Source organism: Argopecten irradians, chromosome 13 (genome assembly GCF_041381155.1).
Source record: "Argopecten irradians isolate NY chromosome 13, Ai_NY, whole genome shotgun sequence".
Lineage (NCBI taxonomy): Eukaryota > Metazoa > Mollusca > Bivalvia > Pectinida > Pectinidae > Argopecten > Argopecten irradians.
Genome location: NC_091146.1, coordinates 36,384,131 through 36,403,801, shown reverse-complemented (window position 1 = coordinate 36,403,801; position 19,671 = coordinate 36,384,131). Strand labels below are relative to the sequence as shown.

The window sequence follows — 19,671 nt, the reverse complement described above, 5'->3', positions numbered from 1 at the left end:
TGACAGTGTTATAGTTACACATATCATGTTACCATGTGTAAACTCCTCATACCATGACAGTGTTATAGTTACACATATCATGGTACCATGTGTAAACTCCTCATACCATGACAGTGTTATAGTTACACATATCATGGTACCATGTGTAAACTCCTCATACCATGACAGTGTTATAGTTACACATATCATGGTACCATGTGTAAACTCCTCATACCATGACAGTGTTATAGTTACACATATCATGGTTACCATGTGTAAACTCCTCATACCATGACAGTGTTATAGTTACACATATCATGGTTACCATGTGTAAACTCCTCATACCATGACAGTGTTATAGTTACACATATCATGGTACCATGTTTGTAAACTCCTCATACCATGACAGTGTTATAGTTACACATATCATGGTACCATGTTTGTAAACTCCTCATACCATGACAGTGTTATAGTTACACATATCATGGTACCATGTGTAAACTCCTCATGTTATAGTTACACATATCTGGTACCATTGAAACTCCTCATACCATGACAGTGTTATAGTTACACATATCATGTTACCATGTGTAAACTCCTCATACCATGACAGTGTTATAGTTACACATATCATGGTAACATGTGTAAACTCCTCATACCATGACAGTGTTATAGTTACATATATCATGGTACCATGCCTTTGTGTAAACTCCTCATACCATGACAATGTTATAGTTACACATATCATGTTACCATGTGTAAACTCCTCATACCATGACAATGTTATAGTTACGCATATCATGGTACCATGTGTAAACTCCTCATACCATGACAATGTTTATAGTTACACATATCATGGTACCATGTGTAAACTCCTCATACCATGACAGTGTTATAGTTACACATATCATGGTACCATGTGTAAACTCCTCATACCATGACAGTGTTATAGTTACACATATCATGGTACCATGCCTTTGTGTAAACTCCTCATACCATGACAATGTTATAATTTACGCATATCATGGTACCATGTGTAAACTCCTCATACCATGACAATGTTATAGTTACGCATATCATGGTACCCATGTGTAAACTCCTCATACCATGACAGTGTTTATAGTTACACATATCATGGTACCATGCCTTTGTGTAAACTCCTCATACCATGACAGTGTTATAGTTACACATATCATGGTACCATGTGTAAACTCCTCATACCATGACAGTGTTATAGTTACACATATCATGGTACCATGCCTTTGTGTAAACTCCTCATACCATGACAGTGTTATAGTTACACATATCATGTTACCATGTGTAAACTCCTCATACCATGACAGTGTTATAGTTACACATATCATGGTACCATGTGTAAACTCCTCATACCATGACAGTGTTATAGTTACATATATCATGGTACCATGCCTTTGTGTAAACTCCTCATACCATGACAATGTTATAGTTACACATATCATGTTACCATGTGTAAACTCCTCATACCATGACAATGTTATAGTTACGCATATCATGGTACCATGTGTAAACTCCTCATACCATGACAATGTTATAGTTACACATATCATGGTACCATGTGTAAACTCCTCATACCATGACAATGTTATAGTTACACATATCATGGTACCATGTGTAAACTCCTCATACCATGACAGTGTTATAGTTACACATATCATGGTACCATGTGTGTAAACTCCTCATACCATGACAATGTTATAGTTACGCATATCATGGTACCATGTGTAAACTCCTCATACCATGACAATGTTATAGTTACGCATATCATGGTACCATGTGTAAACTCCTCATACCATGACAGTGTTATAGTTACACATATCATGGTACCATGCCTTTGTGTAAACTCCTCATACCATGACAGTGTTATAGTTACACATATCATGGTAACATGTGTAAACTCCTCATACCATGACAGTGTTATAGTTACATATATCATGGTACCATGCCTTTGTGTAAACTCCTCATACCATGACAATGTTATAGTTACACATATCATGGTACCATGTGTAAACTCCTCATACCATGACAATGTTATAGTTACGCATATCATGGTACCATGTGTAAACTCCTCATACCATGACAGTGTTATAGTTACACATATCATGGTACCATGCCTTTGTGTAAACTCCTCATACCATGACAGTGTTATAGTTACACATATCATGGTACCATGTGTAAACTCCTCATACCATGACAGTGTTATAGTTACACATATCATGGTACCATGCCTTTGTGTAAACTCCTCATACCATGACAATGTTATAGTTACACATATCATGGTACCATGTGTAAACTCCTCATACCATGACAATGTTATAGTTACGCATATCATGGTACCATGTGTAAACTCCTCATACCATGACAGTGTTATAGTTACACATATCATGGTACCATGTGTGTAAACTCCTCATACCATGACAATGTTATAGTTACACATATCATGGTACCATGTGTAAACTCCTCATACCATGACAGTGTTATAGTTACACATATCATGGTACCATGTGTAAACTCCTCATACCATGACAATGTTATAGTTACACATATCATGGTACCATGTGTAAACTCCTCATACCATGACAATGTTATAGTTACGCATATCATGGTACCATGTGTAAACTCCTCATACCATGACATGTTATAGTTACACATATCATGGTACCATGCCTTTGTGTAAACTCCTCATACCATGACAGTGTTATAGTTACACATATCATGGTACCATGTGTAAACTCCTCACACCATGACAGTGTTATAGTTACACATATCATGGTACCATGTGTAAACTCCTCATACCATGACAGTGTTATAGTTACACATATCATGTTACCATGTGTAAACTCCTCATACCATGACAGTGTTATAGTTACACATATCATGGTAACATGTGTAAACTCCTCATACCATGACAGTGTTATAGTTACATATATCATGGTACCATGCCTTTGTGTAAACTCCTCATACCATGACAATGTTATAGTTACACATATCATGTTACCATGTGTAAACTCCTCATACCATGACAATGTTATAGTTACGCATATCATGGTACCATGTGTAAACTCCTCATACCATGACAATGTTATAGTTACGCATATCATGGTACCATGTGTAAACTCCTCATACCATGACAGTGTTATAGTTACACATATCATGGTACCATGCCTTTGTGTAAACTCCTCATACCATGACAGTGTTATAGTTACACATATCATGGTAACATGTGTAAACTCCTCATACCATGACAGTGTTATAGTTACATATATCATGGTACCATGCCTTTGTGTAAACTCCTCATACCATGACAATGTTATAGTTACACATATCATGTTACCATGTGTAAACTCCTCATACCATGACAATGTTATAGTTACGCATATCATGGTACCATGTGTAAACTCCTCATACCATGACAATGTTATAGTTACACATATCATGGTACCATGTGTAAACTCCTCATACCATGACAATGTTATAGTTACACATATCATGGTACCATGTGTAAACTCCTCATACCATGACAGTGTTATAGTTACACATATCATGGTACCATGCCTTTGTGTAAACTCCTCATACCATGACAATGTTATAGTTACGCATATCATGGTACCATGTGTAAACTCCTCATACCATGACAGTGTTATAGTTACACATATCATGGTACCATGTGTAAACTCCTCATACCATGACAGTGTTATAGTTACACATATCATGGTACCATGCCTTTGTGTAAACTCCTCATACCATGACAGTGTTATAGTTACACATATCATGGTACCATGTGTAAACTCCTCATACCATGACAGTGTTATAGTTACATATATCATGGTACCATGCCTTTGTGTAAACTCCTCATACCATGACAGTGTTATAGTTACACATATCATGTTACCATGTGTAAACTCCTCATACCATGACAGTGTTATAGTTACACATATCATGGTAACATGTGTAAACTCCTCATACCATGACAGTGTACATGTGTTATAGTTACACATATCATGGTACCATGCCTTTGTGTAAACTCCTCATACCATGACAGTGTTATAGTTACACATATCATGGTACCATGTTTGTGTAAACTCCTCATACCATGACAGTGTTATAGTTACACATATCATGGTACCATGTGTAAACTCCTCATACCATGACAGTGTTATAGTTACACATATCATGGTACCATGTGTAAACTCCTCATATCATTAGTGTTTCCCACAGCCCTGATTAGCATGGCGCCGCGCCGTGCCCTTTTTACCCGACACCATGCCCCTATGACCTAACGCCGTGCCCTGTTTGTCCCCAGTACACTTCTACTAAACTACCAAAATACCAGGTAGTGGCTTGATAATTAAGTAAACAAGACGTGTGACCACTCCCTGACCCCCTGACCAACACCCCAGTGGCCCTAATTAGCAGCCTTGAGCTATTTCCACCTTGGCTTGTGGTGTCACTTTCAAGTCTGTGTATTACGTAAGCTGAAGTCAAGCAGCCGATCGGCAGCCTAGAAAACAATCAGCTGGCCTTTCAATAAGTTTTATGACTACAGCTAGTGAGCATTACTTCAAACACAAATACTGCTTACAACTGTAAACGATTTACTCACGTTTTTAATGTTTAATAAGCCTATCTATATCGGATGGATGTCACAAGATTTGCAATCGTAATGGCCGCCATTTTGGGTGTATTGTAATAGTAGATCCGGAGGTATTGAATTTCAGGATTTTTCTAATATTCATGTTTTTAAAAATGAAAACGGTATTATTTTTTCAGTGTGAATTTATTTTTAGAAAAGATATTTTAATAATAATAATAAAATTATTAATAGCAAAGTAATTAAAATAAATCAAATTAAAAAGAAATCAACTTTTTTCTCGATCAGATTAAATTGAAATATTTTGCATACTACTCTAACACGTATCTGTATTTTCTTCATTTAGTGCTTGTAAATTTAGAACAGTATTTTTAATATTTAAATAAAGATTTATATTAAAATAAAGGTAATTGGATTGAAATAAAGGAATACATTTTGAATTTTCCCATTCTTTTAATTAATATAAATGAAATTTAGATCTTTATTGTGAATCAATTATAGTCATGATCATATGATCTGCAGATTACAATTTTCAAAATCATTTTTTTCACTCAGAATAATTAAATAGATGTCCTGATATTACTTAGCAACAAAGAGAGTTTAAAGCATTTAAATGATATTAAGTTGAACCAGAATTAAATAAACAACAAGACAGTTTTAAAGATTTCTCCTTGTATTGGAAATTGTTGATATAACCTTTGTGCCCCTCTGATGGTTATTTATCGCGGTCAAGGTGCCCTTTTCAAAACCCAGCACCATGCCCTTTTTTTTCCTGTGGGAAACACTAATCATGACAGTGTTATAGTTACACATATCATGGTACCATGCCTTTGTGTACACTCCTCATATCATGACACTTTGACAGTATCATTGTAATTACCTGTTTTCTTGGCCTTGCCTGGGTAAGGTGTAGAAGAGATAAGAACTTCCTCCCCTCCCCCCTGTGTCTGAGTGCTGTCTTCCCCTGTATCAGCTCCTCCGCTCACTCCTTCCTCTTCATTTGTCCCTACATCTTTCCGACTAATTGTTGCTGAGGCCTTGGTTCTCTTCATGGGAGTTCCATGCTGAACCTGAATTAATAGAGATTATTTTAAACCAACTTAATGCTATCAAAGTTTGTTATATGTTTAGTACAGATTTATTCCAAGTTGTGTGCTCAAAGTAAAAAGTATATATATATATACATATATTAATACGTCAGGGTTTGAGGAAAGCAGGAGTACCCAGAGAAAAACCATAGACATACACTAGGCTATGTAATATATTCAATACTTGCATTGGTTACTACCAATGAACCTGACCCAACGCTAGAGAATGAGTTTTCCATTTAGCTTGTGAAAATAAATACACTGGAGCAATGTCTTCCAACAGAATATTTTTATACTGTATTTCACCACAAATAAGACACGCACCCCCCCCCCCACCCCGCTGGAAGAAGAAATAAATATAAAGGCCAAAAGTGGTGGGGGTGGAGGTGGTGGTAGTGGGGGGTGGGGGGGTCTTATTTGCAGACAATCTGCCTGCAATAAAAATAGGTCAACATATAGGATTTGATTAATTTAGTGAGCTAAGATTAGCACAAACTGTACTTAAATGTTTGCTATATAGATGGGTTTAATTGTGTTGGTGTCACGGAGAGCACCTGATTTTATTTTTTTTCAGCACTCAGATTTGAGAATAAGTATGTTAAATCAGCAAAACAACTAGATTGTTGAAGTTAGACCTCACCTCTGCCGGCCCCGCTGAGGGAAGAGTGCGCTTCCGGCCAGTCAGTCGAGATGGGGCAGCTGCTGTACCTCGATCCGAGGTCTTTTGTTTACGGAGGCGAGTGACATTGCCCTGTTTATGGCGTAGCTGCATCTTGATATAGCTACATTCCAAAGACACCCTGTAACAAAAACATGAAATACAGTAAAATACAGTTATAACGAACCTCTGGGATCCAACAAAATCACTTTCTTAAAAGCATAGTTCGTTATACACATATTGTATACATCTATAAATAGAAACATTGACAGGGAAGGAAAATCCTGTTATGACCATGATTTTGTTGTAAACGTGTTTTACAGCATATAACAACAAAGGTCTGGAACATATATAGTGTACATGATATACAATTACATGTACAAAGTACTCTGTAAAGTGTACAGTACACATATCACACATGTACTGTAGTATCTAAAGTGTACAGTACACATATCACACATGTACTGTAGTATCTAAAGTGTACAGTACACATATCACACATGTACTGTGTTTTCTAAAGTGTACAGTACACATATCACACATGTACTGTAGTATCTAAAGTGTACAGTACACATATCACACATGTACTGTAGTATCTAAAGTGTACAGTACACATATCACACATGTACTGTAGTATCTAAAGTGTACAGTACACATATCACACATGTACTGTAGTTTCTAAAGTGTACAGTACACATATCACACATGTACTGTGTTTTCTAAAGTGTACAGTACACATATCACACATGTACTGTGTTTTCTAAAGTGTACAGTACACATATCACACATGTACTGTGTTTTCTAAAGTGTACAGTACACATATCACACATGTACTGTGTTTTCTAAAGTGTACAGTACACATATCACACATGTACTGTGTTTTCTAAGTGTACAGTACACATATCACACATGTACTGTAGTTTCTAAAGTGTACAGTACACATATCACACATGTACTGTGTTTTCTAAAGTGTACAGTACACATATCACACATGTACTCTGTTTTCTAAAGTGTACAGTACACATATCACACATGTACTGTGTTTTCTAAAGTGTACAGTACACATATCACACATGTACTGTGTTTTCTAAAGTGTACAGTTCACATATCACACATGTACTGTGTTTTCTAAAGTGTACAGTTCACATATCACACATGTACTGTGTTTTCTAAAGTGTACAGTTCACATATCACACATGTACTGTGTTTTCTAAAGTGTACAGTACACATATCACACATGTACTGTGTTTTCTAAAGTGTACAGTACACATATCACACATGTACTGTGTTTTCTAAGTGTACAATTAACATATCACACATGTACTGTATTTTCTAAAGTGTACAGTTCACATATCACACATGTACTGTGTTTTCTAAGTGTACAGTACACATATCACACATATACTGTAGTTTCTTAAGTATACAGTACACATATCACACATGTACTGTGTTTTCTAAAGTGTACAGTACACATATCACACATATACTGTAGTTTCTAAAGTATACAGTACATATATCACACATGTACTGTAGTTTCTAAAGTGTACAGTACACATATCACACATGTACTGTAGTTTCTAAAGTGTACAGTACACATATCACACATGTACTGTGTTTTCTAAAGTGTACAGTACACATATCACACATGTACTGTGTTTTCTAAAGTGTACAGTACACATATCACACATGTACTGTGTTTTCTAAAGTGTACAGTACACATATCACACATGTACTCTGTTTTCTAAAGTGTACAGTACACATATCACACATGTACTGTGTTTTCTAAAGTGTACAGTACACATATCACACATGTACTGTGTTTTCTAAAGTGTACAGTACACATATCACACATGTACTGTAGTTTCTAAAGTGTACAGTACACATATCACACATGTACTGTGTTTTCTAAGTGTACAGTTCACATATCACACATGTACTGTGTTTTCTAAAGTGTACAGTTCACATATCACACATGTACTGTGTTTTCTAAAGTGTACAGTTCACATATCACACATGTACTGTGTTTTCTAAAGTGTACAGTTCACATATCACACATGTACTGTGTTTTCTAAGTGTACAATTAACATATCACACATGTACTGTATTTTCTAAGTGTACAGTACACATATCACACATATACTGTAGTTTCTAAAGTGTACAGTACACATATCACACATATACTGTAGTTTCTAAAGTATACAGTACACATATCACACATGTACTGTGTTTTCTAAAGTGTACAGTACACATATCACACATGTACTGTGTTTTCTAAAGTGTACAGTTCACATATCACACATGTACTGTGTTTTCTAAAGTGTACAGTACACATATCACACATGTACTGTGTTTTCTAAAGTGTACAGTTCACATATCACACATGTACTGTAGTTTCTAAAGTGTACAATACACATATCACACATGTACTGTATTTTCTAAAGTGTACAGTACACATATCACACATGTACTGTATTTTCTAAAGTGTACAGTACACATATCACATATGTACTGTAGTTTCTAAAGTGTACAGTACACATATCACACAGTTACTGTGTTTTCTAAAGTGTTCAGTACACATATCACACACGTACTGTAGTTTCTTAAGTGTACAGTACACATATCACACATTTACTGTGTTTTCTAAAGTGTACAGTACACATATCACATATGTACTGTGTTTTCTAAAGTGTACAGTACACATATCACACATGTACTGTATTTTCTAAAGTGTACAGTACACATATCACACATGTACTGTATTTTCTAAAGTGTACAGTACACATATCACACATGTTACTGTGTTTTCTAAAGTGTACAGTACACATAATCACAAGTGTACTGTATTTTCTAAGTGTACACAAGGGTTTTTGAGCCAGCTGTTTTGGGAAAGACCCCACAAAAATTGGGTCATTAGCATCAGTGTTTTTCAAAACATTGGGAAAAATTTTATCAGCATTATTTTGCTAGAAATGTTTCATCAACAATTTCTGTTGAAAAAAATATTCAATAAAAAATAACACAAAAATCGGGGAAATATTGAATAACAAAGCAAGCTTTGCTGTTTCATTGGAATGATATTATGATATTCATCAACTTCTTTATTTAATTTTTACTGATGTCATAGGTTGATAATTTAAGTTCACATATCATATTTTGGGGTTTTAATTTTAATTTTTCTGCATCTTGGGAATAATACTGATTGTAACTGAATCTTGCGGAAAATATTAGTGACTGTTTTTCACAATTGGGTAATGGGTTCCTTTTACAGCGGACCATATAAAGGCCCTGGCAAAAACCCTGGTACAGTACACATATCGCACATGTACTGTATTTTCTAAAGTGTACAGTACACATATCCCACATGTACTGTGTTTTCTAAAGTGTACAGTACATAGGGCTGAAACGATTAGTCGAATAATCGGAGGCGATTAGATTAATGAAGCTAATCACTGATAATCGATTAAAGATTATATTAATCGTTAATCAACATAAAAGTGTACAGTACATGTCATTGTATTTTTTCTAAAGTGTACAGTAACACATATCCCACATGTACTGTGTTTTCTAAAGTGTACAGTACAAGTTTCTAAAGTATACAGTACACATATCACACATGTACTTTGTTTTCTAAGTGTACAATTAACATATCACACATGTACTGTATTTTCTAAGTGTACAGTACACATATCACACATATACTGTAGTTTCTAAAGTATACAGTACATATATCACACATATACTGTAGTTTCTAAAGTATACAGTACACATATCACACATGTACTGTGTTTTCTAAAGTGTACAGTACACATATCACACATGTACTGTGTTTTCTAAAGTGTACAGTACACATATCACACATGTACTGTGTTTTCTAAAGTGTACAGTACACATATCACACATGTACTGTGTTTTCTAAAGTGTACAGTTACACATATCACACATGTACTGTGTTTTCTAAAGTGTACAGTTCAACATATCACACATGTACTTTGTTTTCTAAAGTGTACATGTACACATATCACACATGTACTGTGTTTTCTAAAGTGTACAGTACACATATCACACATGTACTGTGATTTTTCTAAAGTATACAGTACACATATCACACATGTACTTTGTTTTCTAAAGTGTACATACACATATCACACATGTACTCTGTTTTCTAAGTGTACAGTACACATATCACACATGTACTGTGTTTTCTAAAGTGTACAGTACACATATCACACATGTACTCTGTTTTTCTAAAGTATACAGTACACATATCACACATGTACTGTGTTTTCTAAGTGTACAATACACATAACACACATGTACTGTATTTTCTAAGTGTACAGTACATATCACACTACATGATACTGGTAGTTTTTCTAAAGTGTACAGTACACATATCACACATGTACTGTAGTTTCTAAAGTGTACAGTACACATATCACACATGTACTGTAGTTTCTCTAAAGTGTACAGTACACATATCACACATGTACTGTGTTTTCTAAAGTGTACAGTAACATATCACACATGTACTGTATTTTCTAAAGTGTACAGTAACACATATCAAACATGTACTGTAGTTTCTAAAGTGTACAGTACACATATCACATATGTACTGTGTTTTCTAAAGTGTACAGTACACATATCACACATGTACTTGTGTTTCTAAAGTGTACAGTACACATATCACACATGTACTGTAGTTTCTAAAGTATACAGTACACATATCACACATGTACTTTGTTTTCTAAGTGTACAATTAACATATCACACATGTACTGTATTTTCTAAGTGTACAGTACACATATCACACATATACTGTAGTTTCTAAAGTATACAGTACACATATCACACATGTATACTGTTTTCTAAAGTATACAGTACACATATCACACATGTACTGTGTTTTTCTAAAGTGTACAGTACACATATCACACATGTACTGTGTTTTCTAAAGTGTACAGTACACATATCACACATGTACTCTGTTTTCCAAAGTGTACAGTACACACATATCACACATGTACTGTGTTTTTAAAGTTGTAACAGTACACATATCACACATGTACTGTGTTTTCTAAAGTGTACAGTTACACATATCACACTATGTACTTTGTTTTCTAAGTGTACAGTTAACACCAAATACTGTAGTTTCTAAAGTACAGTACATTTATCACACATATACTGTAGTTTCTAAGTATACAGTACACATATCACACATGTACTGTGTTTTCTAAAGTGTACAGTACACAATCACACATGTACTGTAGTTTCTAAAGTATACAGTACACATATCACACATGTACTGTAGTTTTCTAAAGTATACAGTACACATATCACACATGTACTTTGTTTTCTAAGTGTACAATTACACATATCACACATGTACTGTAGTTTCTAAGTGTACAGTACACATATCACACATATACTGTAGTTTCTAAAGTATACAGTACACATATCACACATATACTGTAGTTTTCTAAAGTATACAGTACACATATCACACATGTACTGTGTTTTCTAAAGTGTACAGTAACATATCACACATGTACTGTGTTTTCTAAAGTGTACAGTTCACATATCACACATGTACTGTGTTTTCTAAAGTGTACAGTACACATTCACACATGTACTCTGTTTTCTAAAGTGTGTACAGTTCACATATCACACATGTACTGTGTTTTCTAAAGTGTACAGTTCACACATATCACACATGTACTCTGTTTTCTAAAGTGTACAGTACACAAATCACACATGTACTGTGTTTTCTAAAGTGTACAAACTGTACACATATCACACACATGTACTTTGTTTTCTAAGTGTACAGTTACACATATCACACATGTACTGTAGTTTCTAAGTGTACAGTACACATATCACACATATACTGTAGTTTCTAAAGTATACAGTACACATATCACACATATACTGTAGTTTTCTAAAGTACAGTACACATATCACACATGTACTGTGTTTTCTAAAGTGTACAGTACACATATCACACATGTACTGTATTTTTCTAAAGTGTACAGTACACATATCACACATGTACTGTATTTTCTAAAGTGTACAGTACACATATCACACATGTACTGTGTTTTCTAAAGTGTACAGTACAACATATCACACATGTACTGTATTTTCTAAAGTGTACAGTACACATATCACACATTTAACTGTATTTTCTAAAGTGTACAGTACACATATCCCACATGTACTGTGTTTTCTAAAGTGTACAGTACACATATCACACATTTACTGTAGTTTCTAAAGTGTACAGTTCACATATCACACATGTACTGTATTTTCTAAAGTGTACAGTACACATATCACACATTTACTGTGTTTTCTAAAGTGTACAGTTATCACACATTTACTATTTCTAAGTGTACAGTACACATATCACAGTACTGTACTAGTGTACAGTACATATCACACATGTACTGTAGTTTTCCTAAAGTGTACAGTACACATATCACCACATGTACTGTATTTTCTAAAGTGTACAGTACACATATCACACATGTACTGTGTTTTCTAAGTGTACAGTACACATATCACACATGTTACTGTAGTTTCTAAAGTGTACAGTACACATATCACACGTGTACTGTATTTTCTAAAGTGTACAGTACACATATCACACATGAACTGTATTTTCTAAAGTGTACAGTACACATATCACACATATGCTAAACTGTATTTTCTAAAGTGTACAGTACACATATCCCACATGTACTGTGTTTTCTAAAGTGTACAGTACATAGGGCTGAAACGATTAGTCGAATACGGAGGCGATTAGATTAATGAGCTAATCGCTGATAAACGATTAAAGATTATATTAATCGTTAATCATAACATGCATATAGCAAGTGCATTGTAAGCTGACTAAACACATTGACAGATCATGGATTTCTGAGCAAGCCATTCTGACTGGAGTTTCATTCTTTATGTAACATGGTTTTGAGCTCAACAAAGCATATATGATGTCTGAGAATGTACTTGTTAAATTACGTCTCTACATGTACTAATTTTATCACACATGTATGTCTAACACACACATAAAATACTTATTTTTTTGTGTACACATATCACACTAAAGTGTATGTACTGTATTTTCTAAGTGTACAGTACACATATCACACATGTACTGTGTTTTCTAAAGTGTAGAGTACATATATCAAACATGTACTGTAGTTTCTAAAGTGTACAGTACACATATCACATATGTACTGTGTTTTCTAAAGTGTACAGTACACATATCACACATGTACTGTGTGTTTTCTATAGTGTACAGTACACATATCACATTTGTACTGTGTTTTCTAAAGTGTACAGTACACATATCACACATGTACTGTGTTTTCTATAGTGTACAGTACACATATCACATTTGTACTGTGTTTTCTAAAGTGTACAGTACACATATCACACATGTACTATATTTTCTAAAGTGTACAATACATATATCACATTTGTACTGTGTTTTCTAAAGTACAGTACACATATCACACATGTACTGTGTTTTCTAAAGTGTACAGTACACATATCACACATGTACTGTGTTTTCTAAGTGTACAGTACACATATCACATTTGTACTGTGTTTTCTAAAGTGTACAGTACACATATCACACATGTACTATATTTTCTAAAGTGTACAGTAACACATATCACATTTGTACTGTGTTTTCTAAAGTGTACATTACACATATCACACATGTACTGTGTTTTCTAAAGTGTACAATACACATATCACACATGTACTGTGTTTTCTATAGTGTACAGTACACGCATCACACATGTACTGTATTTTTTAAAGTGTACAGTACACATATCACACAAGTACTATATTTTCTCAATTCAAGTGCACAGTATCTATATACATGTACTGTAATTTCTGCTGCGAGCTCTTGAGGACTGGAGGCAGGCCTTGGACAGCCATCAGCATGCAGGAGCTATTCGGATGGATCTGTCCAAGGCTTTTGACTGCATTCCTCATAACCTGCTACTCGGGAAGCTGCAAGCTTATGATCTGGGTAAGTCAGCTATCATCGACAGCTACCTGAGTGACAGAATGCAGCAGGTCAGACTGGGGCCAGAGACCAGCGAATGGACAGATGTGAAGAAGGGGGTCCCCCAGGGTTCTATTGTCGGACCTCTGATTTTCAATATTTTTATGAATGATATTTTTACCTTTGTTGACAAATGTGTTTTATATATAATTATGCAGATGATAATACTCTCTCTAAGATAGGTGATTGTTTTTCACATCTGAAAGATTGCTTAGAAAAAGAGAGTAAAGTTCTAATAGACTGGTTTAATTTTAATGGTATGAAAGCCAACCCAGAGAAGTTCCAGGCTATATTTTTTGGAAAGAAGACAAATAATTCTATTAAATCTTTTAACATCATTGGCCTTGAGATTATGTGTGAAGATACTGTTAAACTTTTAAGTGTAGATATTGACTTTGTTCTTAAATTTCATGCACACATATCTCGACTATGTAGAAATGCTGCCAAACAACTTGCTGTTTTAAAAAGACTGGGAAATAATCTTACAAAGAAGGGGAAAATTACCATTTTTAAGTCTTTTATACTTTCAAATTTTAACTATTGTCCACTTGCCTGGCACTTTTGTACACTGACAAATACTAGGAAAATGGAAAAAGTCCAGGAGAGAGCACTTCGTTTTATTGACAATGACTAGCTATGTTTCCCCAGTCTTCGATATTTTAAGGAGGCACAAACTTGATTTTTTACATGTTAAGCGTATGAAAGATATGGCCTCTGAGGTTTTTAAAATTTTAAATGATATTTCTCCTGATATTTTACAAAATCTTGTTGAGAAGAAAGAAGTACTGTTTTTAATAATCTTAGACAGGACAACCTGGTAAATATTCCAAGGGTAAACACCTCCACTTATGGTAAGAGATCTTTTCGTTTCACTGCTTCTCATGTGTGGAACAGTCTGCCAAATGAATGTCGCCTAGCTGAAAACTACAATTCGTTTCACAGACTGCTTCATACCTGGGATACACAGATCTGCTCCTGTACCATCTGTACACACCATATAGGATGAGTTGTTCCCCTTTGGAATCTACCTGCTTGTAATTATACCATACAACCTGTGATATTTCAAACCTTTTCAAAGATCATTACTTTTATAAACCTTATTTTAGCTTATTGTTTTCTACCTATGACTTCAATATCGTTTTTTAATTCACACGATGGTAGTGTATATCCTGTAAATTTTTACACATTGCTATATTAGCATTTATGTACATTACACTTCAGTGTCTTAACCTATTTTGTGTAACATTTGTGTGACATACAAGTGTAATTATTAAGTTATTACCTTTAAATTAAATTTTCTTATTTCTGCTAAACTGTGATAGCTGTTTCCAACTAAATATCATGTATCTATTGCATGCTTGTTATAGTTAAATTGTTGCCTGTCTATATATATATTACCTGTTTGTACTGTGATATTTTTACATATGTTTGTCGCGAGAATAGCACTACAGTGCTAATATTATTATGTTCCTCAAGTATGCGACTCTAAATAAAACTTCTTGACTCTTGACTCTTAAGTATAACCCACAAAGGCATCTTTTATATATTTTTCTCAGTCTTTATACACACATAAGCTGCTATTAATAATGACTGTTGATAATATACAGAACTCCCACTCTATTATATCATTGAATCATCTAAGTCCACACTGGCCCTATATTATATCATTGAATCATCTAATTCCACACTGGCCCTATATTATATCATTGAATTCCACACTGGCCCTATATTATTAGCTGTTATTAGGCTTAGGTCTGTGGTTTTGGCCCAATATCATAACCAATGTGGGATTAGCTGATTTATGATACTTTTATTAATAAATTGATTTATATAATTATGATATTTTTATTAATCAAATACTTTAAGAATCAATATGTATCAATTCATAAGATAGTACATAGAACAAACTGATTAGATTCATCAAAGTTTCTCAAGGTATAAAAGAACTCAACAATATCATTTGAATCATAATCCTAAATGAACATACAACACTTGTGCCAGCTGGGTTGACCTCCACAGACACACAACTTGACATATTGCATCAGATACATAAACGGTATATGACTTAATAGAGAACAGGGCGATTAAAAAATTGAAATAATGCAGAGAAAGGTATTAATCATTTTACAAAAGAAATTGAGAAACCTGCACAGTTGCCATAGTTAAGTCAATGTGAGAGTAATAAACGCATCAAAAAGGGGGTGGGGCATTTATGGGGACAGATTGCTCCTTGGATCGATTATGGTAGGTTTTTTTATGGATGCAAATTAAAGGTGACAAGGAAATGTCTGCTCCAGTAGCTTAAATCTACATAGAAAATGAAAACTTACCTTGACTTTGTATAGTCTACGTAAAAAAATAAAATCTGTCCTTGTGTAAAGACAATACTGCTGTGAATCTTATGGATTTTTGATAACGTATAGCGTCACCGGACAGTCCTACTTTGGGTGTGTAAAATACTGCCGTCTGATTGGTTAAATTGCTCACATTTTAGAAGCAGGTGTCATCGTTCTCACACAGAATGATCTGTGAAATTTAATCTCATGGCTTCATGGAATCTTGAACTGTCAGCTTAAATATTAATTTCATTTCCAAAAAAAAAAAACCACAATTAAATCAATTTCTGATCTAGTTTTACATAGATTTAGCTAATTAAACAAGAAAACCCAAGATTGATATCATAATGAGGTAAAAATGGTATAAAGCTACAAGTATATTAATAATTCGAAATAAAAGGCCGAAATAAATTCAAAGTAAAATCAAAAATTGTTTCTATGGAATATATATTCAGCCACTATATGCCTTCTTCAGTCCGAAATAACACTTACCAAGAATGATATTTTGACATTTTTTTCTTCTAAAACTTAGTAAAAACATTAACTGTGTCTATAGTTTCACCCATTTCTTTAATTATCGTAATCAAAGCCCCTCCAAATATTGTATCTTGAAAATGAACATCACAATGACAGGTTTCTGGGCACATACTAAAACGTTTAATTTTTGATTATTTGGGCATGTTCTAAGGGGATTTGTACTGGTGTCAGTAACGTAATGATTGCATCAATATTGGCACACTGTATAGTAATGAATATGTATTGTATGGTCTCAATTCACTTGGGGATCTAGAGGGGTGCGTGGTTTGGGGCAAATACTGTACATATAATTATGCATAATAATTGCGTGGTTTGGGGCAAATACTGTACATATAATTATGCATAATAATTTATTCAGTGATTTTTTGTAGGTACATTTGGGGACGAATAAAGGCCCTTTTTTGCTGATTTTCCCAATTTTATGAAAATGTTTTTCCAAAGAAAGAAAAACTCTGTGAAACATCTGAGTTTCAAGAAAGTTACAACGTAGCGTTTTCCCAATTAAAAAGGTCGTACAGGCCGCTGAAATTTGCTATGGTCTCCCCAAGGATATAAAGTTTAAATTGTACACTAGTACTGTAGAGCTCTATATGTTGATCAAGTCATATGTACTGTATGTGTGTGAAAATGACCTTGTTTGTCTCTGTGAATTGTTTATCATGTGTGTCTGTAATCCATTAATAATTAGATGCTCAACATTACAAATTTCCTGTAATAGGCACAACCTGTTATCATTGGTGCAGTTTGTTTCTACGGTAAGTAAATCTGTGTTGACACACATAACTCAGAAATGAAACTCATACGTTGAACTGTAGCAAAATTTTATACATTAAGGAAATAAATTAGCTTAAACCACACGACCCGTCACAAATTTGGACAAAATTAAACCAAAACCGCCCAACCCATTCCCCCAAAATGTGAGTCAAAACAATGGTTTTTTTTTTATTTACCATAAAAATAATATTCAATCGCAACAAACTTGACAATTCATAAATATGTCTGCAGTGCGATAATGTAACTTAGGGTTGACGATAGCCACATTTTAATGTTGGTACCAGAAGGATCGATGTCGCCCAACAGAGCTTGCTGGTCGGTTGTGTGTCCGACTTGTTATGAATGGGGAAAGTGGGTCACATGCTGACGTCACGCAGTTCATCGATTTTTCGCTAAAGTTCTGAATCATCTTCGAAAATAGATTATCTATTTCCGACAAAAACTTTGCGAATTTCAACACAGACATACCCATGTTGGTTATTAAATCTTGAGTAAAGGTATGAATCTAAGTAATTAAGTTCCAAATCAACATGCATGAAGATCAAGGTCACAAATTGTCTTGCATGAAGTTGTACACTGCGAGACTAAGGTATCCCGACATGGCTGTCTGCCAACAGTTTCGCTGAATCTACAACCGGGATTTCTCCGTGTTATAAAAGTTTAAACTGATTTATAACATTATGATCTATGCTACTGAAGTACAAGCTACGATACTGCACATACCTGGAAACGGGACATGTCAAAATATCGATAAACTTACCCAAAATAAAACTGTTTACTCCGACTCCATTTCGCGCGTAGGCTTGAAGACCCGGATGTACGCAAATCTACGCATGCGTAGTTGTAAATTTAAACAAATATTGTAAACATAGTACACACACGACCACGTGGTTTGTCTGTGTTTCTTGACACGCTGTCTAACTCAAGGACTTGACCTACAATGTTTGTTTGTTTGTTTTTAACAATTAATTTGGTAAAAATAGATCTAAAAATAAAAGCCGTTTCAACATATCACCAGAAACAAATCACAATTATTTTTAACTTGAATCATAGATTTAGATGTTTATCTTGTTAAATATAGCTTACAACATGTATGTACAACATGTATGTAACACTTCTGCTTGAATTTACATACATGTATTTAAATATTTCACACATTTGGACGGTTTTTTTTATTAGTCATAATTTCTTTGTCGTTTCTTCTGTGAAATTATAACAGAAAAATACCATTTTCCATGGCAGCTCATTTGAAATCACAGTTTTGTAAAATTAAGTATTATATTAGAGCTGATTCACAAACGACGTAAACACTTGAGCAGGCCAGCCATGCTTTGTCTTTTTTTTCTTCTAAATACTAAAAAGTAATCTGAAATGTTGGTCCCCGGATAAAAAGAAATTTCATGAAATCAAAGGATCGATCGAACAGAATTTGTAAAAAAAAAAATGCAAACTAAACAAGACGATTATTCATATTCTGAGTGAACAATTTAAAAACAATGACTTAGAAAATAAAACCAGGGAGGTTTTAAAAAATGAAACAAGGGATCCCGATCTAATCAAAATTAGACATGTAATTCCGCTCCACTACGATGCTCTACGTTACG

General features: G+C 34.3%; 1 protein-coding gene across 1 annotated transcript in view; it reads right to left on the bottom strand.

The window, feature by feature from the left end:
• Positions 1–18,892, bottom strand: part of LOC138306319 (CTD small phosphatase-like protein 2-A) — a 39,702-nt gene extending 20,810 nt beyond the window's left edge. Inside the window, exons 1-3 of the mRNA XM_069246754.1 lie at positions 18,828–18,892; positions 6,335–6,494; positions 5,487–5,676 (exon numbers count right to left, since the gene is read on the bottom strand). Coding sequence (XP_069102855.1) covers positions 5,487–5,676; positions 6,335–6,466 — 322 coding nt within the window. The 5' untranslated portion in view covers positions 6,467–6,494; positions 18,828–18,892. The remainder of the gene's footprint in view (positions 1–5,486; positions 5,677–6,334; positions 6,495–18,827) is intronic.
• Between the last annotated feature and the right edge of the window lie 779 nt (positions 18,893–19,671).